This window comes from Stegodyphus dumicola, chromosome 2, assembly GCF_044657685.1.
Source record: "Stegodyphus dumicola isolate Sdum_Otavi_A_Nest chromosome 2, ASM4465768v1".
In the NCBI taxonomy this organism is placed as follows: Eukaryota; Metazoa; Arthropoda; class Arachnida; order Araneae; family Eresidae; genus Stegodyphus; species Stegodyphus dumicola.
In genome coordinates, this window is record NC_140769.1 from 213,349,567 (window position 1) to 213,376,155 (window position 26,589).

The 26,589-nt window shown below is 31.0% G+C and overlaps 1 protein-coding gene across 1 annotated transcript in view; it reads right to left on the reverse strand.

The window, feature by feature from the left end:
• Positions 1 to 1,749: 1,749 nt before the first annotated feature.
• Hsp60A (Heat shock protein 60A) overlaps positions 1,750 to 26,589 on the reverse strand; it is a 49,192-nt gene continuing 24,352 nt past the window's right edge. Inside the window, exons 4-12 of the mRNA XM_035371849.2 lie at positions 24,337 to 24,419; positions 19,344 to 19,439; positions 15,662 to 15,755; positions 15,399 to 15,567; positions 13,385 to 13,592; positions 12,739 to 12,876; positions 11,167 to 11,341; positions 10,834 to 11,012; positions 1,750 to 2,096 (exon numbers count right to left, since the gene is read on the reverse strand). Of these exons, the coding sequence (XP_035227740.1) occupies positions 1,947 to 2,096; positions 10,834 to 11,012; positions 11,167 to 11,341; positions 12,739 to 12,876; positions 13,385 to 13,592; positions 15,399 to 15,567; positions 15,662 to 15,755; positions 19,344 to 19,439; positions 24,337 to 24,419 (1,292 nt within the window). The 3' untranslated portion in view covers positions 1,750 to 1,946. The remainder of the gene's footprint in view (positions 2,097 to 10,833; positions 11,013 to 11,166; positions 11,342 to 12,738; positions 12,877 to 13,384; positions 13,593 to 15,398; positions 15,568 to 15,661; positions 15,756 to 19,343; positions 19,440 to 24,336; positions 24,420 to 26,589) is intronic.

A 26,589-nucleotide genomic window follows, 5' to 3' on the forward strand; every position in this document is an offset into this window, starting at 1 on the left:
AATTTATATTAATTTCCTTCTCTTTAAGCATTTTTTCTAACAATTAGAAATTTGTCCCAATACCTAAACCAGTGTTCTCACTAGTTTCTGCGTGCTTTAGCTCCTAACTTGTCAACCTCTCCACAATGTACCACAACTTAGTTTTAACAGAGTTTATTTGATCTGGTAAAAGTTATTTTAGTGTATCGCCAAAGGTCATTGGACCACACATTCCTACAAATATTGTACAGCCAACACAATATTTTAAATTATTTTTCACAAACGAACTGGTAAATGAAATTATAAAAGAAACCAACAATTACGCAGAAAATGTTCTAAATAAAGTATCTAGTAATTCTATTCGGAAAACATGGCATGTGGTGGAAGAGAACAAGTTTTGGGCTTTTATTGGAGTTATTATCAATATGGGTATGATACCCCTGGCAAATATGCAGGATTATTGGTCAGTTAAGGATAATAGTCACATTCTTTTCTTTGGTAAAATATTTACAAGAAAGATTTATGCAGATATTCCGGATGCGAAAATGTGCCGGAGTTGCTGGTAGGCAGTGGTACAAAAACGTGTGAAGTGCTAAAGGTTAAAAAATAGAAAAAGATGGATTTGCTAGAGCAGAAGCACTTGCAACTTTAAGAAGTAAAAAAAAAAAAAAAAAAAAAAAAAACACTACATTATTCATTAAAAATTTATGTAGACACACTTTGCAAAAACAGCTGCCAACCTATACATTCTTTGGATGAATTCAACAATTTCAGAACTACTTTTGGATGAAAATAAGTTAAGCCTATGTAAAAATCATGAGAAATTCTAGGAGAAATATTTACTAAACTGGGTGAGCAGGAGTATAATCAAAATTTGAAAGATTTGGTACTTCTACGTTGCCTGCGCCCAACTATAAAAGAAAGGTTGCACTACATATTTTAGCTGCGTTTAGAGATAATTCTAATAGATCAGGTATAGTAACTCATTCCATTACCTAGAATTTCAGAACTAATTTTTTCTTTAAGAATCTATGGAATATGATCATGATTCTACAAAATTATATAAAAGGTTAAACATCACTAAGGCTAGGATTGCATATCTCTGAAGACAATTTTTTGGACAAACTGCAAATAATAACATTAATAAATAGAAAGCACCTCTAGATACTTCTAAAGTCATAAATATCAATCATAAGGAGATTCCCGTTTTTAAATTTGAGCATTAATAATCGTTATATCACATGCAATTGTTAAATTTCAAATCTATTCGTATAAAAATGTTAGCCATGAGAGACTGACCTTGTACAATCTTATCTAAAAATTGCAATATCCAGAAGAGTTGCAGACATTTTTAATTACATGTTAATTTCATTTTCATCACAATTTAAACTATCCATCCTTCCTTTTAAAATTATATCAATCTACAGTCTGATTTTAAACTGAAAATCCAAGAGTTTACAAAATTGGCATTCATGCTGCATTTGCTTTGTCACAATCAATACTTCCATAGGCATTATTAAAAAAATTCATTACTGCATTTCATTTAACCATTCACTCTCTTTGTAAATATTCTCCACAATAACTTCAATAATGGCTAATGATAAAAATCTAAAAGTATACATTTTTTACAGAAACAAACACACACACACACACAAAAAAAAAAAAAAAAAAAAAAAAAAAAAAAAAAAAAAAAAGCATGGAAATTATACGAACACAAAAATTAGTTTGAAAATTTCAAGCACAAAAAGTTAGTGCAAAAGTAAACAAACATGTAACAAAATTTGTTTATTATACATAACTCTACAATGAACTGATAAAATGGATGGTACACTAAACACAGTTGTCGGAATGGTATGAATTCAAATGCATTTCTTATTTATCAAATGTGATCAGCAGATGAAACTGTGTAATCCAAGTTCTCTACTACTAAATGTCTTATGGGTGAATTAGTGAAAATAGGTTTTGATTTACATATCATATCCACCCATACCTCCCATTCCACCCATGCCACCACCCATGGGCATTTTCTCTTCTTTCGGTAATTCTACGATAACAGATTCTGCAGTAGTTAATAAAGATGCAACACCAGCAGCATCCATGAGAGCTGTTCGTACAACCTGCAACAGACAGGAGAAAATGCATTCATTAATTACATATTATATTTCAATTAATATTTTGATACAGTAAAATCAAATAAATATAAGTAAACCTTGTTAATATGTGGAAGATAAAAAGTTAGTTTTAAATATGAAATAAAGGAAAAAAATAAATCCGACTCCAATGTGACTTCATTGTATGTCCTATTATATTATGCACACTTTTTGTCGCACTTTATTTAAACTTATTTTCCTGTATTTTTCTTATTCTATCAATCCAATTCTCACTTTGTGGCAAGGCAAAAATACATAACTCAAACCATGTTCATTAAAAATGTATAAACAAAAGAATCTAAACACCAAATAGTTTTTAAAATAATTCTTTTGCAATTAAAAGTTTCTAAGCAAAAACTATTTGGTCAACAGGCATCAAAGATAAAATTTTCAGTACACCAAAATTTAAAGTTAACTTTTGACCTCATCTGGCAGAAAGACACTGAAGTCAGTTCATGGGCTTAATTCAGTATGCTAATAATTTTGTTTGTAAACTAATTCCACCTCATTAGGTTTAAGTATTTTCTTAAGTATTAAAATTTTAGAAAAGAAAATTCACCATGAATATGACATACATGGCAAATATAGCTCATAATGTATTACCATTATACAGTCAAGTATAATAACAGATGCCAACTTTTGAGGACAGCTACAAGTAATATGTAACTAAATCTGCAATACTTAATGTGGTATATAAGCATCGCCTGACTGATGGAAAGGAATTCAAGAGCATAAACAGGATATTACACCACACTAAACTCACATTATATATAATTTTACACAAGAAATAAAAAATAAAATAATTTCCCTGACCTGATATATGGTCAACATTGTTGCATATTTTGTAGCACCATACTCTACACCACCACTCTACACTGACTATATTTCTGGAGAATGTTCTGCGTCTTTGAAAGCATCTCGGTACATATATTTACCACAATAGTTTAATAAAATTATATGCAAGAATTACAAACATGTTGTTATAGGTTGATGAAGTGTATGTGAGCTCATATGCTTGCTCTAGCCACTCTTAGGTGTGGTTTCGAAAATTGCTAGCGTGTACAGTAGATAAGCACAGAATTGGGCATTAAATGGCAGCATGCTAAAAGACATAATCTCAATCTTCCAATGCATCTTTCTGCATTAGCACACACAGCTTAATGAGAAAAACTCATAACAAATTTACTCATACATTCCAAACAAGTACCTCATAATCTTTAAAATATTACACACACTCAAATAACTGGTTAAACCATGAGCCTCTTCTCATACTCTTATAAATGTGATGCAGATTCACAATCTCTCTCTTCCAGCAACCAGATTCGTGAGTTTTTCAATTTTACATTAACACATGCTGTCCTTGTATTTTCATATACTGCCCAATCAGGATAGTGGTTAACAACACTGGCTGCCATATCAAAGGACCTGGGTTTGAATTTTGGAGAAGGCACGGATGTTTGTAAATGTAGAGTGTCTGTACGGCATGGGGGCACTCTAAGTATGCAGTAAGAAAAATTTCTCTTGATAGGTTGGTAGTAGTAGAAGACTCTTGGACCCATTCTTCACAGGGTGCTCTCACTCAAAATTACAGGCAGAATTGAGCTAAGGTTGGGCTGCCACCTATATGCTACTCAAGGCTCTAGCCGATGGCAGGCACATTTGAATTCTCACCACAATGAATGTTGCAGGCTTGTGCCAACTTTTCTCACGCAAATGAAATTGGCAAAATTTTCTCACGACACTTATTCAAACAATTTCACTTTCATGCATCAGTTTGACAGTTTTCTTCCCTGGCATAAAAAATATTGCAGGCTTATTCTCACACCGATACACAATACGAAAAAGCATAACTGCTCTGTATGAAACACTTAATGCACAAGAATTATGATGATGATATTTAGTGAAATTCAAATAAAACTGCTATATTATTTTAATACACCCCCCCTCTAGCTGGCGAAAAAAATCTGTCAATAATTTATTAACCCAATGCATCACCAAATGCACATTTTTAACCACATTCCACTTACAAGCTTCTGAAACTTGTTAAGAGCTTATCAATCAGTAATGAAACTAAGTTTATACATGTTAGTTCTCTAAATTTCTTTTATTCCAACATCGTGAACTTCAGATGGTCCTCTACTTCAGAACATTAAGCAGATAGTTTTAAAAGTTATACGTCTGAAAACTGTCAGTTTTACATTCTTGCATAATTGTTTCTGATAAACTGATAAATATGAGATTGTTGTACTCTTTACTGATAAGTATGAGAAAAGGCTGGAGAGACAAGGGTGAGGCACTTACAGAAGGTATGTCAAATTAGCTGCAAAATTTGCTTAATTTTAAAAGAAATTATAATTTTGACTTTCAAAATTGGAATAAACCGATAAAAATGAAAAGTTTTGTGTCATAAACAATCCAGCTGAATTGAAGAATTCATAACAATTTATTTTCAAAACAGATGAAGCTTCAGAGTAATGCATGTATTATTTTTTAACATTGAAATTTATTACTGAATAGCCATATTGAAGTTAATTTACACTAACTGTAACAGGCTGCATAGAAAATATTTTGCAAACATTAGCCTGTCTGCCATTAATTTGCACTGTTCCTATTTCACTACAACAAACAGTCCACTGAGCATAGACAGTAATGCAAATGCCGACAGTTTCATGCAGCATAACATTGACAGGCCCATTGGAATACATTAAGGAGACTATGCGATTTGAAAATGAAATGAATTTAATTATTAGTCTGATATATTTTTGCATAAAATTTGTCAATTACTAGAACGCATGGTTCGAGGTTTTGTTTTCTTATATGCATATTTAGTTTGCATGTTGCATGAGAACTGCATGCTTAATTTCATTTATGATTTTCTGAAGCAGACATACATTGTTAGATGGGTGAAATAAATGTGTAGGTAAGTTTGTCTTATATTTTGTTGACTGGAATGTGATATGTAAAGTAATATATAGCTTTGCTTTCTTTTTTTAAGCCCAGAAGAATTATCAATTTAGTTTTGGTATTTTGCGTCGAAAACTTTAAATGTTTGTTTCACTTTTCAAATTGTTACCACTAAATATCACTGTGTTATATTTAAAGAAATTAAGTAATGAAGAATCTGCATAAATGTATGCATGTTTCTCACACAGTGATAAAACAATGGTACTTAGATCCCTCAAATGTTAAATAATGTAATCCTCCACCAAATATGAGCATCTAGAAGCCCTAATTTGGAATTTTTTTTAAACACAGATTTTATATTGTGTAACACTTTAATGAATTTTTGATTAACAAACTCAATGATTTCAAAACGAGCAATGGCAACACTGTACGGGGAATTTTTTTAAAAAAATTCTAGCGTGCAAGACTATGTATCAGAAATTCTAAATATATGCTTATTTTAATATTATTTTGCGATATTGCTGTTGAACTGAATTTTACGGTTTAATGTTGAAGAACATGATATTTAGTAAATAAAAGTAATACACAAAATGTTAAAAACCGCCTCTTCAGGCGTGATGTAAAATCTGAATGCTTTCAGATTTATTTAAAGTTTCGAAGAAATAAAAGACAAACTAATTTTTTAGTATCTTGTGGAAGATTTAAAGGAAAATGTTCAATATAATTGAATTTGATACAAAAGAAGATTTCATAAAAGCCAGTTTTGTTCCTTGATCTTAGGTTCCCACATAAAACATATTTTTAACAAATCTAAAAAATAAATTTTTTACCAAGAAACTTTTAAAACTGCAGTTTGGGAAATGTTGAAATGTAAGGTAAGAGGCACAAATGAATGTGATAAACTGTTAATTTGAAATTAAAAAAATAAATAAACGCTGAAATCAAGTCAGACCAGAAGGAATAAGCTTATTCATTGCTATGAATAAAAATGTGTCATCATACCAAATTCTTATCATGCTCTTGCAATGAAACATATTGGAGGATACCGAGTTAACTGATAATGCAAGGGTAAAAGCAAAGATAAAATATGAAACATCATTAAATCTCGTTAATTTTAAATTTATACTTAAAATTACTGCACATATATCACTGTTTTTAAAATGTTACTCAGAAGATTGTTTTCTAAAAAAATTCAAACTGGTGATGGGAAATATGTTTCGATAGTTTTAGGAAATCAGGGTTTGTACACATTTCTGCACACGGAAATTAAGTACTTTTAAGGACCATTAATGAAAAAAATTAAGGACCTATGGAGCAAACGGGAACTGAATAAATTCAATTAAAAATATTATCTATGCCTGAATTTCACTTTTGTAATACCACCCTAAAAATAAAATAGATCCCTAAGTAGTATGCATTATTACTAAATATGAATTAACATAATTATTAATAAGTTTGAGAATAAAATAAACTTATGCAATTTATCAATTAGCATTAAATATTTTACACTTATAATAGTTGGACATATTTGAAAGAAGATAAGTGACATTTACGTTTTACTAATAGTTAGCTTTATGTTGATTTTTTTACGCCTCATTTTGTCACATACTTGGTCAGTCTACTTGGTTTCGTAAATAGCATTTAGATGTTGTCAAACGGCATAAGTTAAAATAAGAAGCAAGATCATAATCAGCATGATTCATAACAAAAGACTGAATGCTGTCACCGCTGCTGCTAATCTAGAGAGAGACATGCTGATTTGAACAAACCTGAAAGGCCTGATGTATGCATGGTTGGCAAGTGTTGAAAGTCAGTCAGGCTCTTTTTGATGCAGTTAGTGTTGTAGCTTCGTGTAGAGTTTCAGGGGTTTGTAACCCAATTAATATACTTTAAGGTGCCAACAAGCCATTAAAGCACCAGAGGCGATAAGTTGTTTTGTATTAAGTCTCACTAGATGCAAAGAATATGTTTTACTTGAATTTTTACATTTTTGTATTTTATCTTGGGACCACAGTGGATTGGATTATTTATTGCAAAGCACACGAGGACTATCTGCCTAAAGAGAGGGATACCTTCATGGAGAACTTTCTACGGGAAACTTGCTTGTATACACATTACACATGGGGAAAATCACATGCAGCCAGCCCGTTCGCGGGATTTGATGGGGAAAATCACATGCAGCCAGCCCGTTCATGGGATTTGATGGGGAAAATCATGAAAACACCCACGGAGCCAGCCCGTTCGCGGGATTTGAACCTTGGACCGAACTACCAGTGTTCAGCATCTTTACCGCTGGTGGGCCTGACCACAGTGAGTATTAATGAAAGGCAATAACTCACTCTAATATGTCAAAAAAATTTTAAGCCTAAACAGTTAGTTACAAATAATTAAATTAGGTAGGTTAATAAACTTAGTAATTATGGATTTACATGGCCACTATTAAATTTTATTTTTTAACAATATTTGTTAAAAAAGCCCTATTAAAATCTAATAAAATTTCACAGTTTAAAATACATGTAATTTATGACATTGATTCTTACAACGATATTAGGATAATTACACATTAAAAGCTACAAAACATTCATGTTTTGTAACAGCAACACAACAAAATATTTATCTGTCATTTTAATTTGAAGCTTTCCCAGACATTTTGGCTAGTTTATATCGATTTCCTTCTCTTTAAGCATCTTTTCTAAAAATGAGAGATTTGTCTCATTATGCAAAAACCAATGCTCTTGCTAGTTTCTGCATGCTTTATCTTCTAACTTGTCAAACTTTCCACAATGTACCTATGAGGGTTTATTTGATCTGGTAAAAGTTAAATAGTCCAAACTCCTCGACAAACGTGAAGCATTGCTATGTTTGAACGTAACTGCAATATCAGATAAAGGTTTAAATAAGCCTCTTATTTAAAAAGAACTTAAAACATAAAGGCATGTTCTGATGCTAACAAAATCAATTACGGCTCACGGTGACATAATTAAACAAGAACAGTCAAATTCAAACTAAAAATGTGGACTAGTGGTCAAAGATTATACAATTTAGTTTTAATTTAACCCTCTAAATGGCAAGGCTGTATATATATATGTCCTAGAATACATTTTGTGATATCTGTAAGAATGTATATATATATATATAAAATGTTGTATGGTCTTAAATTCATTTAGTGCGAAAAGTTATTACTACTTGCGCAATTGCTACAAAGTTAGTTAATAACAATTTATTTCCTAAACAATATTGATTAATTGATTATGTTATCTCCTAAGTTTAATTAAAGTAGAATTATTTTAAAAGAGTGAATCCATACTGGTAAGTTATATTTTGAAAGATGTTTTGAAGTAATTTAAAAGCAAAATGTTAATAATGTTTTAACAGGGACTAGAGTTAAATCATCATGAAGAATAAAATTTCAATTGTAAAAGGAAAAATTAAAAGATGTAATCATTGTCATTAATCGGAAATTAGTTCGACTTTTCAAGGGGAACAAACCAATATATATATACGTGCATATTAAAATATGTCAAAGAAATTGAGGCAATATATCAAAATTACACAAATCCAGGTATGTAATACCAGGAAAATTTTTGCATTAAAATCAAAAACATAATTTGTTCTCATAGTAGTTTTGGGAAATTTGTGCTTTTTTAGCAAAAACTGTCCGCTCAGAGGGCTCAGTATCTCTATCATATGAGGAAATAGAAATGGGAAACTATAGGAAAGTCTGAAATTGTAAATAATTGGTAATTTATATAATAATAACTGCACATATCTTTGAAGAATAGTTTACTTTATGCATTTAGTTTCTTTCTTCAACACATTTCCTTTCCATTTTAGAATTTTTTGATTTAATTAAGGATTTCTGTTATTCTAAAAAACACTAAATGCATTTAGAATGTACAAAAAAGTGGCTACTTTTATTTCTTTAGTAATATGAATATTCAGAAGAAATATGAAATATATATGGTAAAGGCCATAATATTTCATATTTCTTCTGAACGAGAGATGATGTGACAGAATTTTTAGAATTGATTGACACACCGAACAAAAAAATCTATAAATGGCAAAACTTTTAGAATTTAGAGCTGGCATTGGATGCATTTAGAAAGGCACTAGGCAACAGAATTTAGGAACCACAGAGATTGCATCAAGTGGAAAAATGCCCTGTGCCAGCTATGAGCATGGTGCATTAAGACATATTAAATTAATCTTTTAAATTGTAAGTTTTCAATTTCTTTATTAATAAAAAAAATTCCTTTCTATAATGCCTGCCCATGTGATAAGACTAGAAGCATTTTTGATATTTTCCATGCTTGTGTCTAGTGAAAAGTAGAGAAAATAAAGGGAAGATAAATATGTTAAGATTTTAATATCAGAAGTAAAACATTCAAATATTATGTTTTCATTGTTCTTCAAAAAGTAAGAAATTTATATCAAACTTTCTGTAAATACATCAATTACGTGTTGATACCATGGAGACATTTTTCATTTTGTCACATATTTCTCGAATCTTGTAGAATCGTGGCTCTATAAATCTTGCCTTCAAATCCTTCTATATTTTCCAAGCTGTAATGTTTAAAATCCTAAAAAAAAATTATCCCTACCAATTTCGTAACAGCAAAAGGCCAGAAATAGTTTGGAAAAAAAAAGGGAGGGAAAAAGTTTAAATTAATTTTATAGAGAAAACCTGATGCATATTCTAAGAATTCTAAATACTCTGAGACAATTACATGAAAAAATTAAAAAAAGAAGACATTTTAATTAATTACATAGCTAATTTTGCTTTTGCTAAGAGCTGTTTCGTAAATTGTGCTTTATAGTATTATACCTTGTTTATTTTTCAGATTCGCCAAAATGAAACTTTATAATATGACAGCGAAAAATAAAAAATGTTTTTTAATGTTATTTTTTAAATATAATTTCAATATATTATCATTATTTTAATGAAATTTATCAATGTTATGATGTTTTAAAAAAATCATTGAAAAATTCTCAGATCTCTGAATTAAAAATTTTCTATAGAAGCTGATCTTAAAATCGCCAAAATGTTGATAAGTCGCCAAATTTACAACTATTTAATAAAAGAATTCACATCCCCAAAAACAAAAAGTTGTTTAAGGGCTCTTTATTAGAAAAAAATGAATTTTGCTATGCTTATGTTTCACTTCTTGCTTAGAACCTCGAGTATCTCATCATTCTTATATTAGAAATAGAAACAAATTATCACCCATGAACCCATTCAAAAGTTACGTCAGTGAATTGCTAAAAATATTCTTCCAAAATGCTAATTCACATTTAAAATGGCAATCGGAAAAACAGACAGAATTTCAGACGATTAAAATTAAGGACCTTCCGCTGATTTTGGCCAAAATTAAGGATTTTTAAGGACCAAAAATCGATTCCAAAAAATCTAACGACTCTTAAGGACCGTACGAACCCTGGAAATCTAAATGGTTTCAACATGAAAATTACCAGTTTATGTTAGTGTTACAACTTTGTTAAGATTACAAAATCCCACATCTTGCACATTCCTCCAGTCCCAATACTTATATTTAGGAAAATTTTGTATGGCACTGATTACACATATGGTAATTTGGCCATCACCTGCTGAATTATCAAAACTTTCTTTCTAATGCTACTAAGTTCACTAGTAAGTAAAATCAAAAAAGTACCATAAATTTATATTAGAATAAAGGGCAATAATCAGGAAAACAGTACAACACCTGGAAGCACTTAAGTTTATAAAGGAAACAAATTATAAAAAGATCTCATGCATATGTGTTGTCAAATCAGTAAAACTCACTTTTGTAGGGTCAATAATGCCAGATTCAATCATATTGACATAATCCCCTTTCATTGCATCATACCCGAAATCGCCATTGTTATCCAAGACTTTCTGTGTAACAACGGCAGCATCAACACCAGCATTCATAGCTATTTGAGTGCATGGCATCTTTAAAGATTTTCTAACAATATCAATTCCTGAAAGGAAGAAGAAAAATTGGTGTATTTTCTCATCTAAATCAAATTTACAAAACAGTACAATTTTTTAAAAGTATACAATAAATTACTTAATATATTAAAATATGTAATTAGTATTGCTTCTAAAAGTTCGAAACCAAAATTGATGGTATACCTATTTTTTGATCCTCATTTTCATATTTGATCTTATCAAGAGCAGGAAGGCATCGTAACAGAGCAGTTCCACCCCCTGCTACAATTCCTTCTTCAACAGCTGCACGAGTAGCATTTAATGCATCGTTTACCCTATCTTTCTTCTCATTTACCTCAATTTCACTTGATCCTCCAACCTGAAGATAAATTAATGCATAAACATATAAAAGTGCTTTTACATATATGAATTTCTATTTAAATTCATTGCCTCAATTTTTTAAATAATTTCTTTTCTGGTTCAAATTATAAAAAAATTCCTTTCAAGTTATTAGCTTTTCTCCAGTATCTCACAACGAGCAAGTTAATTTGTATAGCAAACCTCAGTAATAAAGATATCTGAACTATGCACACCTCAATACGCAACTTAAAATTTTCAGTACATTTAACTTGTTTTTAAAAAAATGATGCTTTTTCTATAAATTTCTTACATCAAAATTATAACAAAAAAACTAACCTTTTCTAATATGCAGGTACAAACTTCTAACAGACTTGTAAAAAATTTGTATGACATGCCACGGTCAACTGACATATGCTAATATTAAAAAATATACCTATAACATAATAAACTATATTCCCACATCTGTACATTCATTACCAGTAATACTTTTATGGCATAAAAAGAAATTTTTTTTAAAGAAATACAACCTAACAGATATAAAAAAACAGAAAACGATAACAATACAGCAGTTGGCAATGCAACCTCAGTCAGAATTGACCCTTAGTTATATGCCATCAATTCAGAATTTTTATTCCCGTTGGGATCCCATTTTAAATTTTGGGGTCACGATCCATAGTTTGAATACCACTGGACATTCTGGTATTCTACACATTCCTTTAATGTAGAATACTATATAATCCAGTACAAGTATACTGGATTATATAGCAGCTGTATTTTATTGAAAATATTCCCATTATTTTCTGATAAATATCTAATAAATCAAGAGGTGTACTAAACAGAATGGTCATAAAAATTAAGCATCCTATCAGATTATTATATCCAGAAATCTCTAATTTATAGATTATCTTATTAACTTGAATTAAGAGGTTTCACAGTAAAAGAGTTGCAGGCTATTTTATAATCAGTATTATACAGGAATCCTATTTTACATTGCTGGTAAATACATACTGTATTTTCCACCTTGTAAGTCAACTCAAAGATTTTATTTAAATAATTAGCAAGTTACATTACAGATCAATTATCAAAGTTTGAAACCCGAAAAGCTCATTAACCTCTTAGGAAATACATTATCTTAATATTAACTTTATACAAGTTCCTTTCCTGAAAGGTTTGATGTAAAACACATTTTATTAATATTATTGTGACAGTATTTGTAAACCTACGCCTGCTTACAATTCCCCCCCCCACACAATTAGTGCTGTGTCAAACATTTGGGCTTCTGTGCATATGTAACTACACATTCATGCCTCCACATTTGAAAACTTAAAAATACAGTACTTTAAATGCAAATTTATAGAATAGAATGAGGTTTTTTTTTTTTTTTTTTTTTTTTTTTTTTTTTTCTTTTTTACATACCTTTAAGAGGGCTACACCATTTGACAACCTCGCAAGTCTTTCTTGCAGTTTTTCCTTTTCGTATTGTGAAGTAGTTAATTCCATCTCATCTTTAATCTGATTAATTCGTCTATCAATATCTTGCTTGTTTCCTTTTCCCTAGAGCATAAGAAAAAAATTATACAAAATTTTGTATCATAAATATATAATATGACTTATTAATCTAACAATACATACTCTGAAAACTATATAAATATTGATTTAATAAACTAATTTTTATGATACATTTTTAGACGACCTGCTTATTAATTCTTGGCTTAGTAGAAGCTAAACTATAATATATTAATTATTCTCCATCATTTCATTATTTATTAGGTCAACACATATTAATCTAAATTTAAATGGATATCTAAAGAATAAGGTGATGCTTTTATATACAATTTCCTAATTTATAAATTAATATATAATATTGTACCATATTATCTTCATCTATTAAGCTCAAAAACAATCTCATTACCATACATAATCAAAGTTTTGTATGTGCATTTGTGCAGAAACCAAGCATTACTGAAAATTATACAAGCAGATTGCAGTTTCAGAAAAAAAGAAAAATTTAGTTTTTATATGACAATTTACACCAAAATATTTCAAATATGCAGGAGCCTACCTTAAGTAAGAGAGTATCATCTTTAGTTATGACAACTTCAGAAACCTCTCCTAGATCACTTGGCTGCACATCTTCTAGCTTCACTAAATCTGCATCATCGCCAAAAACTATTCCTCCTGTTGAAATAGCCATGTCATGAAGTGTGTTTTTTCTGTTGTCTCCAAAGCCTGGTGCTTTAACAGCAGCTACTTGAAGACCAACTTTTAACCTACATGGAAAAAATACCAGAAAATACTTCAAAAACTAAAAATTTAAAAAGGACTTTTTTATATAATTAAAATAAGATACTAAAAATATATTAGACATGACAGTTAAAATTCTAAATTATGCTTTTTAACTGCAAAACTGAAAAATAAGATAATAGCCAGAAAATAAGTTAACAATATTTCTCTAGAAGAATAATTCCACAAAAAACCATTATGCATATTTTTAATTAAAAGCTATTATGAACCGTTTTCCATACAAATATTTTCTATTCATTAAGTGTGAAAAGTATTAAACAACTTTCTATGATGTTAAACTGTAGTGTAGAAATAATTAAAAAATCTAAAAAAACAATTACGTAATACTAGTATTTGACGAGAAAAGAAAATTAATAATTATTAACTTCATATAAAAAATTCATTTAGTAAATAATGGAATAGTGCATAATAAAGAATTTTATTTTAATTTGAGATTGTATATAATTTATTACCGTATTCACATTCGAAAGTGGTTTCACTTTTCTTTCTGTATTCTGAACGAAGTTCTAAGTGGTGGTGGTGTTTTTTTATTTTTTTATTTTATTTTATTTTATTTTTTTTCCCCCTTTTTAACATTCTGATACGACTTGGCAAGTAAGAGAATTCAAAATGACAGAAAACTTTTTCAACTGTATCTCATCGGTTGAACACTAAATTTTGCTCTACATCTAATAAAAAAAATCATGCAACTAATCTGTGGATTGCTTGTAGTTTTGTTACAAAATATGTTCACAGAAATAAACAATAGCTCCTCAAAAGCACACATAGGCTATCTGCCTAAAGGAAGGGATGCCTTCATAGAGGACTTAAAGGATTAATGCACAATTTCTTCTTTTGGGTCAACTTTTTATGGTTTTTTTATGGAAACTGTCTCCTATTCACATTACAAATTGGGAAAATCCCCAAAACAACTGTGCAGCCAACCTGCTTGCCTAGGATTGAACCCAAGTCGAATTCCCAGTATTCAATGGTCTTACACCACTTGGACACTGATGGGCTCTTTTAAGGAAGTGTAAATGGCAACAATGGGTTGATAAATTGTAATCAAATATAAGATAAACACCTTCTGAAAGGTGTACAAAAAATTACTGTATTTCTTAATTTTTTTTCTTTCAGAGCAGGGAAATTTTTGATTAGCATTTATATATGTACTTTTTAATATCTTAAAGGATTAATGCACAATTTCTTCTTTTGGGTCAACTTTTTATGGTTTTTTTTTTTTATGTCACTGGAAGCATAATGCTAAACTGCACTTTTTTAAATGATTTATATTGCTTAAAAAGTAAATAACCGCAAAAATTCAATAGGACAAATTAAAAAAAAAATAATAATAATAATTTGTTGTTTAGGTTAAAATAACATGCCAAACAAGTATTAATTTAGAAGTCAAACAACAAAAATCATTTTGCGCTTTGGCAGTTGAGGATGATGGTTCAGTAAAATTATCAAAACTAGTCCTGTGAAAATTTAAAATATAATGTTGATTTTTGTTGTTCGATCTTTAAATTAATGTAAGTTTGTTGTTCTACATTAATGGACTATTGTACATTAATTAATGTTTAATGTACATTAATGTTTGTTCTACATTAATTGTTTGTTATTCTACATTAATGGTACTTTGCATGTGCAAGTCAGTGTACATTTTAGCTTCAATAATGTATCGCATCTTAATTCCATAATTCTGCACGAGTCAAGATATCAATCTTAGTTATTTTAGAAGTTCAAATTCCTCTATACACATTTGATGATATAAAAAGAAAGCAAATAATTACCTGTTTAATACCATGGTACTTAGAGCTTCACCATCAACATCTTCAGCAACAATTATAAGGGGTTTTCTTTTTGAATTAGCTAACTCCAAGGCAGGTATTATAGACTGTACACTAGATATTTTCTTTTCACTAAATAAAACTAAAGCATCTTGATATTCTATTTTTGCACCTAAAATAAAATTGCTATTCGGTTACAAATCTAACATCCTACTATTTGAGTAAATAACTTCAGAAATATTTTGTGAAGATTAAAAAATATTTACCTTTAGATGTATTTATAAAATATGGTGATATATATCCTCGATCAAATTTCATTCCTTCTATAACTTCCAATTCATCATTTAATGTTTTTCCATCCTAAGATTAGAAACATAACTCATTACAACCACCTACTACATTAAAGCCTCTCATCATTAAGTACATTATTCATGCTGCACCACAGAAGGCATCAGATTTTACACCAATAAAAATAACTGTTGAGAAGCAGACTGCATTAAGTCCATGATAATACAGTCTCACGAAAATAATCGTCTTTCAGTCTTAATACATTATACAATTCCTAAAGCATATCAAAGAATGAATGATGATCTAAACTCTGTTTTAAATAAATAATAAGTTCTACCCGACTGTTTTTTTAACGGTTTAATTATACTGAGCAATCATTGAATTAAAAAAAAAAGAATATTAACCGATGTTTATGCACTACCGATGTAATTCTAAAAAAAAATAAACCTAAACAATATTATGTTCAATATTCTTTCAAGATCTTAAAGAATTACCGTATTTGACGGTATATAAGAAGCTCTTTTTTTTCCCTAAATTTGGTCTAAAAAAAGTTATCTGCGTCTTATACGTGAAGGACACAGGTTAACTTTCAATACTGAATGCTATTTTTAGCCCGGATAAAAGTCTAGACACACATAACCTTTTCTACATCTGTCATAATTATTTTGCGCATGCGTGAAATATCTGTCACCAAAAAGCGCCAAAGCTCAAAGCTGATGTCGAAGTTCGAACGGGTTCAACGCTCACATTACGTCTATGGAGCCTTTCCTTCTTTACATAGACTTTGACTCAGCCGACACACGTGTCGGTTTCGGTGCTACTCTGTATAAACGTGTCGGTATCGGTGCTTAAAACTATTTAAAAAAAAAAAAAAAAAAAACCATGGAAAATATGATTACAGGAAACAAGAGATTAAGCTATACAATTCAGTATAAACTAGGAGTGTTAAACTACGCCAAAGTGCATGGAATCAGAGCAAGGCATTTCGGTCCACCACCTGCCGAAAAATGATACGCATTTGCCGACTGCAGGAAGATCAACTGAAGACTGCAAAAACATAAAAACATAACCTTTGGTGCCCTGCTCCATCTAAGCCTGAACTTGAAAATGCCATAAAAACGTAGGTGTTAGATAAGAGGAAATCTGGGGTAAGTATTTCAACCAAAATGATAATTAATGAAGCCAAAGGATTTGCAGAAAAACATGAAAATCAGAACTTTTCAGGGTCTGAGGGCTGGTGCTACAGGTTCATGAAAAGGCAGGGCTTATCAATGCACACAAAAACAACTATTGCACAGAAAATGCCAGCAGATAATGAAGAAAAACTACTAGCATTTCATAGGTTTGTTATAATTGCACGCAAGAAAACTTCTTTTGAGCTCGGTCAAATAGGAAATATGGATGAAATTCCACTCACATTTGATGTACCATCCAACAAGACTGAGTATTAAAGGGTCTAAATCAATAACCATAAAAACCACAGGTCATGAAAAAACCCGATATACGGTAGTTCTAACATGTTATGCTGATGGCACAAAACTACCGCCATTTTTCCTATTCAAAAGAAAAACTTCCAACGGGTGTAATTGTTCATGTTCATCCGAAAGGCTGGATGGACGAAGCTGGAATGAAACTATGGTTACAGAACGTATGGGCGAGGCGACCTGGTGGACTCTTAAGAAAACCCTCTCTTTTGGTTTTGGATCAGTTTAGTGCCCATAGAACTGAAACCATAAAGAATAAAGTGAGAGAATTAAAAACCCAGATAGCTGTCATTCCTGGTGGACTGACTAGCCAATTGCAGCCTTTAGATGTATCGGTGAATAAGCCATTTAAGGAAAAAGTGCGAGAACGATGAAACAAGTGGATGGGAGAGCCACATCACGCACTTACACCCTCAGGTTGAATGAAGCGGCCCTCTATTTCACAAGTGTGCGAGTGAGTAAAAAGATCTTGGGAGGACGTAAAGGCTAAAGTAATTGTTAAGTCCTTTAAGAAGTGCGGAATCAGTAATGCTCTTGACAGAACGGAAGACGACACATTATTCGAAGAAGGTGATACTAGCGATGATGGAAACAGTAGTGATGACGATATTCTTGTTTTCGATGATGATGACAGTGAAAAGGGGTTTTATAGTTTTTAAAGTGATTAAGGTCTGATTTCGTGATAGGCAACGTTTTCCTTGAATCTGTGTTTTTTGTTGTTTCTGCTTTATTTTGTATTACATTTGATTGCTTGCCATTTATTCATTATTAAAATTTACATATGCTCAAAATAGCTTGCCATTTGTTAATTTTCCTTAATAAACATATGTTTGGTAATTGCATTCAATGATTGTTTATTTGGCTTTTACAAAACGCGAGAAGTAAAAGAAACCACATTTCAAGTAATTGTGGTACCGCGCTATCGCGCAGACCATTGAAACTTTTTTTCCTTGTAAGTGGCCTTTTAAATAGGGGTGTGTCTTATATGCCATCAAATATGGTACTCTAAAATTACACAACTCAGAGAAGACAAAGCAGTGGCTCTCAACCTTCCTCTGCTCCATGCACCTCTTTAACCACTGCTAGATAATCACTCTCCCACCCCTCCTCTCCAAATTCAAGAAATACACGTTTATTTAAATTTAGATTTTAGCAATGCGTTTTGTAAATTAAACATAAAAAGTACAGAAAATGTTGATAAACACCAAACTTAAACAATAATAGTTTAGTTAATAATAATAAAAGTAGTATAGCAAAATTAAATGCTTAACACCTAAAAAATTAAAAAGGTGCCTGCATTCCCCTCCTAAAACTATGAAATTCACCCCTGGTCAAATGAGACACAGAGAGGTCCTCAATATCTATCGCTACGCTCAAACTTTAACTTTGGAGAGAAACTCCAATTGCAAAACTCCTCCCCTGCTGTATCTAAGACAAAAGTATGAATCTGGCTGGAATATTCCAAAAGAAAAGCTTGCAGAATGACAAAAAACTAGTTGAAGATAATTATTTAAAATTCTTATTAGCATTTTAATGAAAAGTTTACATTTTAAATTATTTTAATTTGTGCAAGTCAAATTCCTTTCAAATTTACACCCTCCCAAAATGTCAAATCTATTCATGTTCCTGGATGCATATACTATCATTTTATAAAGATGGCTTACCTTTTTAGAAATTTTGGCTAGGTTCAGGCTAGCTTATATGAATACGGCAAAGACACGAGGGCCCAAGAGGAGCAATGGCTTTGATGACTTAAGGGTTGATTGGATGGTTTATGCAATTACGGCAAAGCCTCGAAGGCTATCTGCCCAAGGAATGGATGCCTTCGTAGAGGACTTTCTAAGGAAAACTGGCTCGTATACACAGAACACTTAGGGAAAAGCATGAAAATGCCCATGCAGCCAGCCCATCCACGGGATTGAACCTCAGATCAAACTAATAGAGTTCATCAACTTTACTGCTCAGCTGCTGGTGGGCTGACTCGTAAGGGAAACTGGCTCGTAATCACATTATACATGTAAACAACTTGGGTAGGATGTGGCTTGGGTGGTATGATAATTTTATATGGTTTTGGCTGCACACCTAACATTCATCTAACTGAATAAGAACAATAAAATAAACACCAAGAAGAGTTTACATTTCCTTCCATTTGTAAATTAACTCAATTAAAACTTACTTTAACAGTTATTACACCGTCATTTCCAACTTTTTTCATTGCACTTGAAATAAGTTCTCCAATTTCTTTATCACCATTAGCTGATATAGTAGCAACCTGTAAAGATATATTGATAAATAAAAATTTGTTTGCATAATCCACATCACAAAATTAATACCTCAATAACACTTGAATAACTTTACAATCACATTAAATTTGTTTAACCCTCTAAGCAGCACAGGTTTTTGGATCAGTCATGAAAACCTGTATTTAAACAGCCTTTATTAGCTAAGTTTGTATATTTACTTATTTTAGTTGGTATTATCATATTAAGACAACCTTTATATTAATAACCTGGACGGTTATTCTACGCTACGAGAGTCGACAGCAAGTTGTGGGCCGCCAGATGTCGCTGCTAGTAAAAAACAGGTCTGTCCGACATCCTATATTCTCTGAGTACGGAAGTTGTCGAAAGCGCGCGAAAAAGTGTTGCCGCGTCGTCAATCAGGGTTGTGCAGTTGACGCATTAAGTAGACAATGGCTTTGTATGTGTTTTCGCTGCTGATTTTTTCATATTTAAACGAAGAATACGGTCGTAGATCTCTGAATCGGTGGCGAATTTATAGAAAATATATTGATGCTTTTGCTCTGCCAAAAGATGTTTTCATTGCGTATTTCAGATTGCCAAAATTTATAGTTATTTTAATTTGCGATGAACTAAGAGAGTATTTGGAGCCACATTCAGAAAACAAGAACGCAATTTCTACTGAAAGAAAAGTTATACTATTCCAGAAATTATAGATATAAATTGTAATTGTATGCTTTAAAAATGTAGAAGATAATAAGTTTATCAAGCACATAAACTTATTATTATTTATTACATTATTATTTATTTAACACAAATATAGACATCCGATAAGCTTCTACTCGATTTATGTACAGCAAGAATTACGTTTACTTTAAAATCTAACTGTTGAATACCTTACCAATAATACTGTGAACACAAAAAGGAATGTCGTTCATTATTACGCGAAATTCACACTACTGTAAAATAAAAATTTTTAAAAAAATTATAAAACTATAAAATAGCTTTATAATATCTTTTTCAGTAGCTGTACTACTACTAATGTGATACTTTCAAAAATAAGTTTTAGCTCAGAGGAGCTATTAATTTCGTTTTGCCATTTTGTGGCGTTTCACTTTTCAAATCGTTGCCACCAAGTATTATCGCACTCTATTATATTTAAAGAAATTAAATAATGAGGAATCTGCAGAATGTATGAATGTTTCTCGCACAGTGACAAAACAACGCTACCTAGAGCCATGAAATTATGAATAACGTAATCCTCCATCCTAATATAGGCATCTGGAGGCTCAAATTTGGAACTGAGAATTTGATTTATCTATTTCATAATTTGTAAAGCATTTATGAGTTTTTGATTAAGAAACCCAACGATTTCAAAGCGAGCAATGGCAACATTGTATAGAAAAAAACATTTTCATTTCTAGCGCGGGAGATTATGTATCGGAAATTCTAAAGATATGCTTTTTTTAAATTATATGATATTGCTGTTGAATTTAATTTTATGGTTTAAGTGCGGAAAACATGATATTTAATAAATAAAGATAACACGCAAAACGTTAAATAATGGCCCTTTGGAAGTAATATAAAATCTGAAGGCTTTCAGATTTATTTATTTATTTATTATTATTATTTTTTTGCGTGTAATTTTATTACGTTTTAAAACTGGTTTCTAAGTGAGGACTTTCTAAGGGAAACTGGCTCGTATACAAGTTACACATGTGGAAAGCCACAAAAACGCCGGCTAGCTCGTTCCCGGGATTCAAACCTAGGACCAAACTACCTGCGTTCAGCGACTCTACCGCTCGGCGGCTGGTGGGCTTGTTAGTAGAATTATACTGCATTATTATTGTATTATGCTATAAAGTAACAATGCTATAAGACTGAGGGTTTATTCATGGAATAGTACTTTTGTAACCTATTATAGTATTAAAAAATCATTGTTTCTTTGCAAATTTAACAACAACAAAAAAAAAATACTGTTCATAGCATTCTCATTTTTATATTGTAAAAGAGATATTTATTATTAGTTTTCTATTTAAAATGTGTCGAAACGCTGGTTTGACAAGGACTTCAACTGCAAGAGACCTACACTGATTATTTTTACTTTAGTACTTACACTGTGAAAATATTACTATATTTTAAATATTTTCACAGAATAAAATCTTTTGAGAAGGAAGAATATTTAAACTGAGCAGTTCTTATATATATAAAAAATTAAAGTAACAGCAATGTAATATAAAAAAAAAAAGGTGTTAGTAATTGTGTGACAAAAATTGCAAAACGAATTAATCACACATACAGGATAGATTAGTTTAATTTTGGTTATATATTTTATATTGAAAAAATATTTTCTTCCATGTTAATTATAGAATAAATTATTTAAAATAAAGCATTTTGATGCGTGTGTGACAGTTGAATGCAGCAGCAATCAGCCATACTGTAATAGCGAATGAATTTTATTTCTTTTCCTGAAAGAAATAATTTTCACAGTAAAGGAAAATAAAAAAAAAAAGGGAAGAAATATTTTCTTTCTAATTTATTATGTAAAGAAATATTTTTCCAATAGTAACTGTAAAATAAATTGTGGGAAAACAGTTTTAATGTAAGCATGGAAAAAAAAAAAAAAAAAAAAAAAAAAAAAAAAACTTAGTTTGCTATTAGATTGTAATGCAAAAAATCTAAAAGGATTTGAAGTAAGCTTAATTCATTTACTTTTATCTATTTACCATTGCTTTCGTGGTATTCCATATCACTCTTTATTTCTTAGTCCTAAATTCCTGCGTTAACTTTCCCCTTAAAAAACGGATAACATAGCAGCATATTCTGCTGCGTGTTGGTCATAATACTGTTTTGTGCCATTTTTTTCGAACTACAAATGCAGCGTGCGAGTTAGTGAAATAATGGGAGAATATTCCTAGAACTTCAGCCAGCGCGCGCTATAAATTTCGTCACTCGTCTGTACTGCGATTGGTCTAAAGCTCCTTGAAGCCTTGTCCCCTTTCAGTAAAGTTAAATGGACCCACCCGCCCACCAACTGAGGACCACAGAATGGCTTTCTCCGATAAGTTGTTGATAGCTGTCCATACCGGTTTCTTTGAGTCAATATTGTTCGCTTAAGTTGTAGACAGATCCAGTGATCATAGAATAGGCGTCCTGCATGCGGCTATCTTATTCTTTGTCCCTTATCTTCAAACCCCTTTCTTGGAAATGGGCGAAACCTTTTGTAGCTGAATTCAAGATGACATTCTTGAAGTTGGGAAATCCGTGGACCGATTCTTCGAATACTTTTCTAGAAATTATACAGTTTGGGTATGTGACACCCGCATGCCTTCTCGCATCTCTCAAGATTTTCATGCTCACTTTCTTAGTCAGCATGGTACGGTATCTAAGTTTTGATAAAGAAATGAAAAGGTTGAAAAATATGCTAGAAACCATTTCAACAGATGATGAATTGAATCGTTTAGTGAAGTGGAGGAAGAATTAATAGATGAAGAATACAACAGCAATCATAATTTATCAACACACAGTGTTGCAGACACTGAATTAGATAGTGATATAGAAAATCAATCAATTGATGAAAATCATGTTGGTAAAAATGGCCTGATATGGAAGAAAAAGAAACTCCGAATGAATGTTAGGACTAGTTCTAAAAACATTACCTTCAAAATTCCAGGAAATACTGGTTATTCGAAAGATGCATCAACAAGATTGGATTCCTGGTCTGTGCTCAATGACAAAGACATGACAGAAATAATAATTCAATGTACAAATATTTTTAATGGAACCATTATACGATTTTGGACGAAATTTGTATATAATTGGTATATGGAATACCAGCTATCACAGGACCTACTAAGGAAGAAAATAACTATAAAGTCAGAACTGTGAGAAAGAATATGAGAAATTCCCCTGGATTTCCTAAGGAAGAAACGGGAAGCATATTCTTCAGTTTTTGATTTCCAGAAAAAACGATTGTTTCTTAGGCACCAAGGAAAAACAAAAGTGTTGTCCTACTATCAATTATGCACAACGACAATAAAATTGATGAAACCACTGGAGTACTAAAAAAGCCAGAGATTATTTCATTTTATAATTTAACCGAAGGAACAGTAGATGTTGTAGATAAAATGGGAATAGCATATTATACAGCTAGAGTATTGAAACCGTGACCTATGGTAATTTTTTCTCGATTTTAAATGTTAGCAATTAATGCACGAATAATCTTACTTTCTACAAAAGAACCACCAACTCAATTTAGAAACAGGTGTCCTTTTCTCAAATCATTAGGACTGAAGTTAGTAGAAGATTACTCAAATCAATGGCAGCAATAAATCTTGCTCCCTTTGAAACTAAAAGAAAAAATAATTTCACGAGATTGCAGCATGAAACAACCATCTAAAAAGATGAAAAATATTTAAAGAAGATGCGCTGAGTGCCCTAAAAACAAGGACAGAAAGACACTGTTTCTGTGCGAGAAATGCAATATCAGTATTTGTATGGAGCATATGTGTTAAAGCTGTCAGAGATGTGCAAAATAATTGTAAGTTAAGTACTTCATTTATTATATTCTTTAAAAATATTCTAAAGTTCATTGTTTTTTATGTTAATCCACATTTATACCCATGTTTATATTATTAAAGCAATTTAAAACGTGTTAACTGCTTTCAGGTATAACATACCCTTGTGTTCATAATTTTGAAACACGTGCTTGTGGGTTAAAGAAAGCAAAATATCTCAGATTATACGCTAATATATACCAAGTGACAAAAAATGTCATAACGAGAAAGCAAGTCATGGCACTCAGAGGGTTAATATGAACATCATCGACTTTTCAGAGAAAAATCTCATACATAGCAATCTTAATTGCATTTATAACACGAAACCTAACTACAATAAGTTTAGATTATTATTTTTTAATATTTATATTACCTGAGCAATCTCTTCTGGTGTTGTGACAGGTTTAGAATTTTTCTTTAACTCTTCAACAACTTTTTCCACAGCCAACATTACACCTGAAGTATATAAAAAAGCAACTCAATATCTTGAAATTACGAAACTCATTAGTTTTGGATTTTCCTTGTATTTCCAAAACATTAAATTCAAAAATAAAAATGGTTTACACATGCTCAATAAAAATATAGTATTATTAAAATGGATACTAATATTTATGCAGCTACTCAAAAATTTTGCGACACTAGCAGTCTTCTTTTCATTTAAAAGTATTTTACAGATAATACTGAATTTTATGCATAATAAGTCAAAAAGATTTAGAAACACGAGAGATAAAAAATATAAGACACCAGTGATATCATTTTAAATTGTTTCAAACAGTTAACATAAAATATTACTGTAATATTTAACAATGATGTTAAATGTTGCCATTTACCCAATTATTAAATATTACATCTTCAATTTTTTAAAAAGTTCAAATTTTTTAACAGTCTAAAATCAGTCCAAATACCTAGCCGGCTTTCTAATCACTCTCCTACTAATAGTTCTCTGCTCATCGTTCCTTGTTTTTGTGTTAGCAGAGTTTGATAGCTTATCTTCTTAACTTTGCCCTAGAGAATATCTGGAATCATATCCTTTTACATCTTTTTTCTGTGTATTAACTCCTTGTTCTGTTCCTCTGATATTCTCTTCAACAGCTGAACTGTATTCTCTAATGTCTTTTCTATTTCTTCTCAATACTTATCCACCCCGATCTCAGTATGCATGGTGTAGGCATCTTATATACTTCTTCTACAAGTGCTGGTTTCCAGCGATTATCTTGATATACCCTAACACAATCTCCTTTATTTATCGATGGTAATGTTTTTATATGATGATCATAATATGACTTCTGCTTAGTTCTTTCTTAGTTTATTTTTTTCTTTTACATTTTTCACAACTTGAGATTTAAGTAATTCTTTGGATGTAGGAAGAATCGTTCTTTTTCTACTCATAAGTCGTTGAATTGGTGATCCTAGCATCTCATTAGTTGGGAGTGTTCCTATGAGCTAACAATGCTAAATAAGGATCAGCATGATCTGCTTGAGCTTTCTTTAACAATTTCTTGGCTGTTTGTATTGAGTGCTTTGCTGATCCGTTCGACTATGGACAGTATGGACTGCTTGTTATATGTTTAAATTGGTATTTCTTTTCAAATTCTTTACTTGCAAACTGAGGTCTATTATAAGATATCACTATTTATGGTATTCCGTATCTTGCAAAATGAGATTTCATGTAATTGATCACTGTCTGACTGAATATCTGGTAGTTTAGAGATTTCAGAACAGTTGGAATAGTAATCTACAATTAATAAGTATAAATCTTTGTTAATCTCAAATTAATCTGTTGCAACTTTATACCAAGGTAAATTGGGAACTTTATGTGGTATCATAGGCTCTCTTATGTTTTTATTCTGGTATTCATTACATAAGACATTTTGAAATTTTATCTTCTATCTGCTTGTTCATAAGCAGCCAAAACAAAACATCTCTAGCTCTTTTCTTACATTTTTCTATACCAAAATGACCCTCATAAATTAAATTTAACATCTCTTTTTGCATACATAAAGGAACAATCACCCTTCCTCCTTTGAAAAATAAGTCATTTTCCATTGTCAACTCATTTCATTAATCCCAAAATACTTTGACTTGAGGCTCTACCTGATGTTTCCCTTCCTGGCCAACCTCTCAGAATACATTTCTTTAAGTACTATAGTGTAGCATCACTTTCACTTTTTTTCTTCAGTTCATAAATTTGGTCATCAGATGCTGGAATCAGCGTGCAAAATTTCTATATCTTCATCATTATCTTCTCCTGTTGTATTCAGATATGCCCTACTTAAAGTAGTCTGCTATTAATAAGTTTTCCCCTTTTTGTATTGTAAATCTAGATTATATTTTTGTAAATTTTAACAGCATTCTGTGCAATCGCTGTGGTGCTTTAAAAAGAGGTCTTTTAGTTATGCTTTCTAATGGTCGATGATCAGTTTCAATTGTAATAGCTTGCCATACATATATTGATGAAATTTGGAACATCCAAAAGTAATAGCTAAAAGTTAGTTTTCTATCTGAGCATAATTTTTCTGACTTTTTGTTAGAGCTCTGGAAGCATAAGCCATTGGTTCATTTTCTTGCAGTAAAACAGCACCTAATCCTTCAGAACTTGCATCTACTGAAAGAGTTACATCTTTAT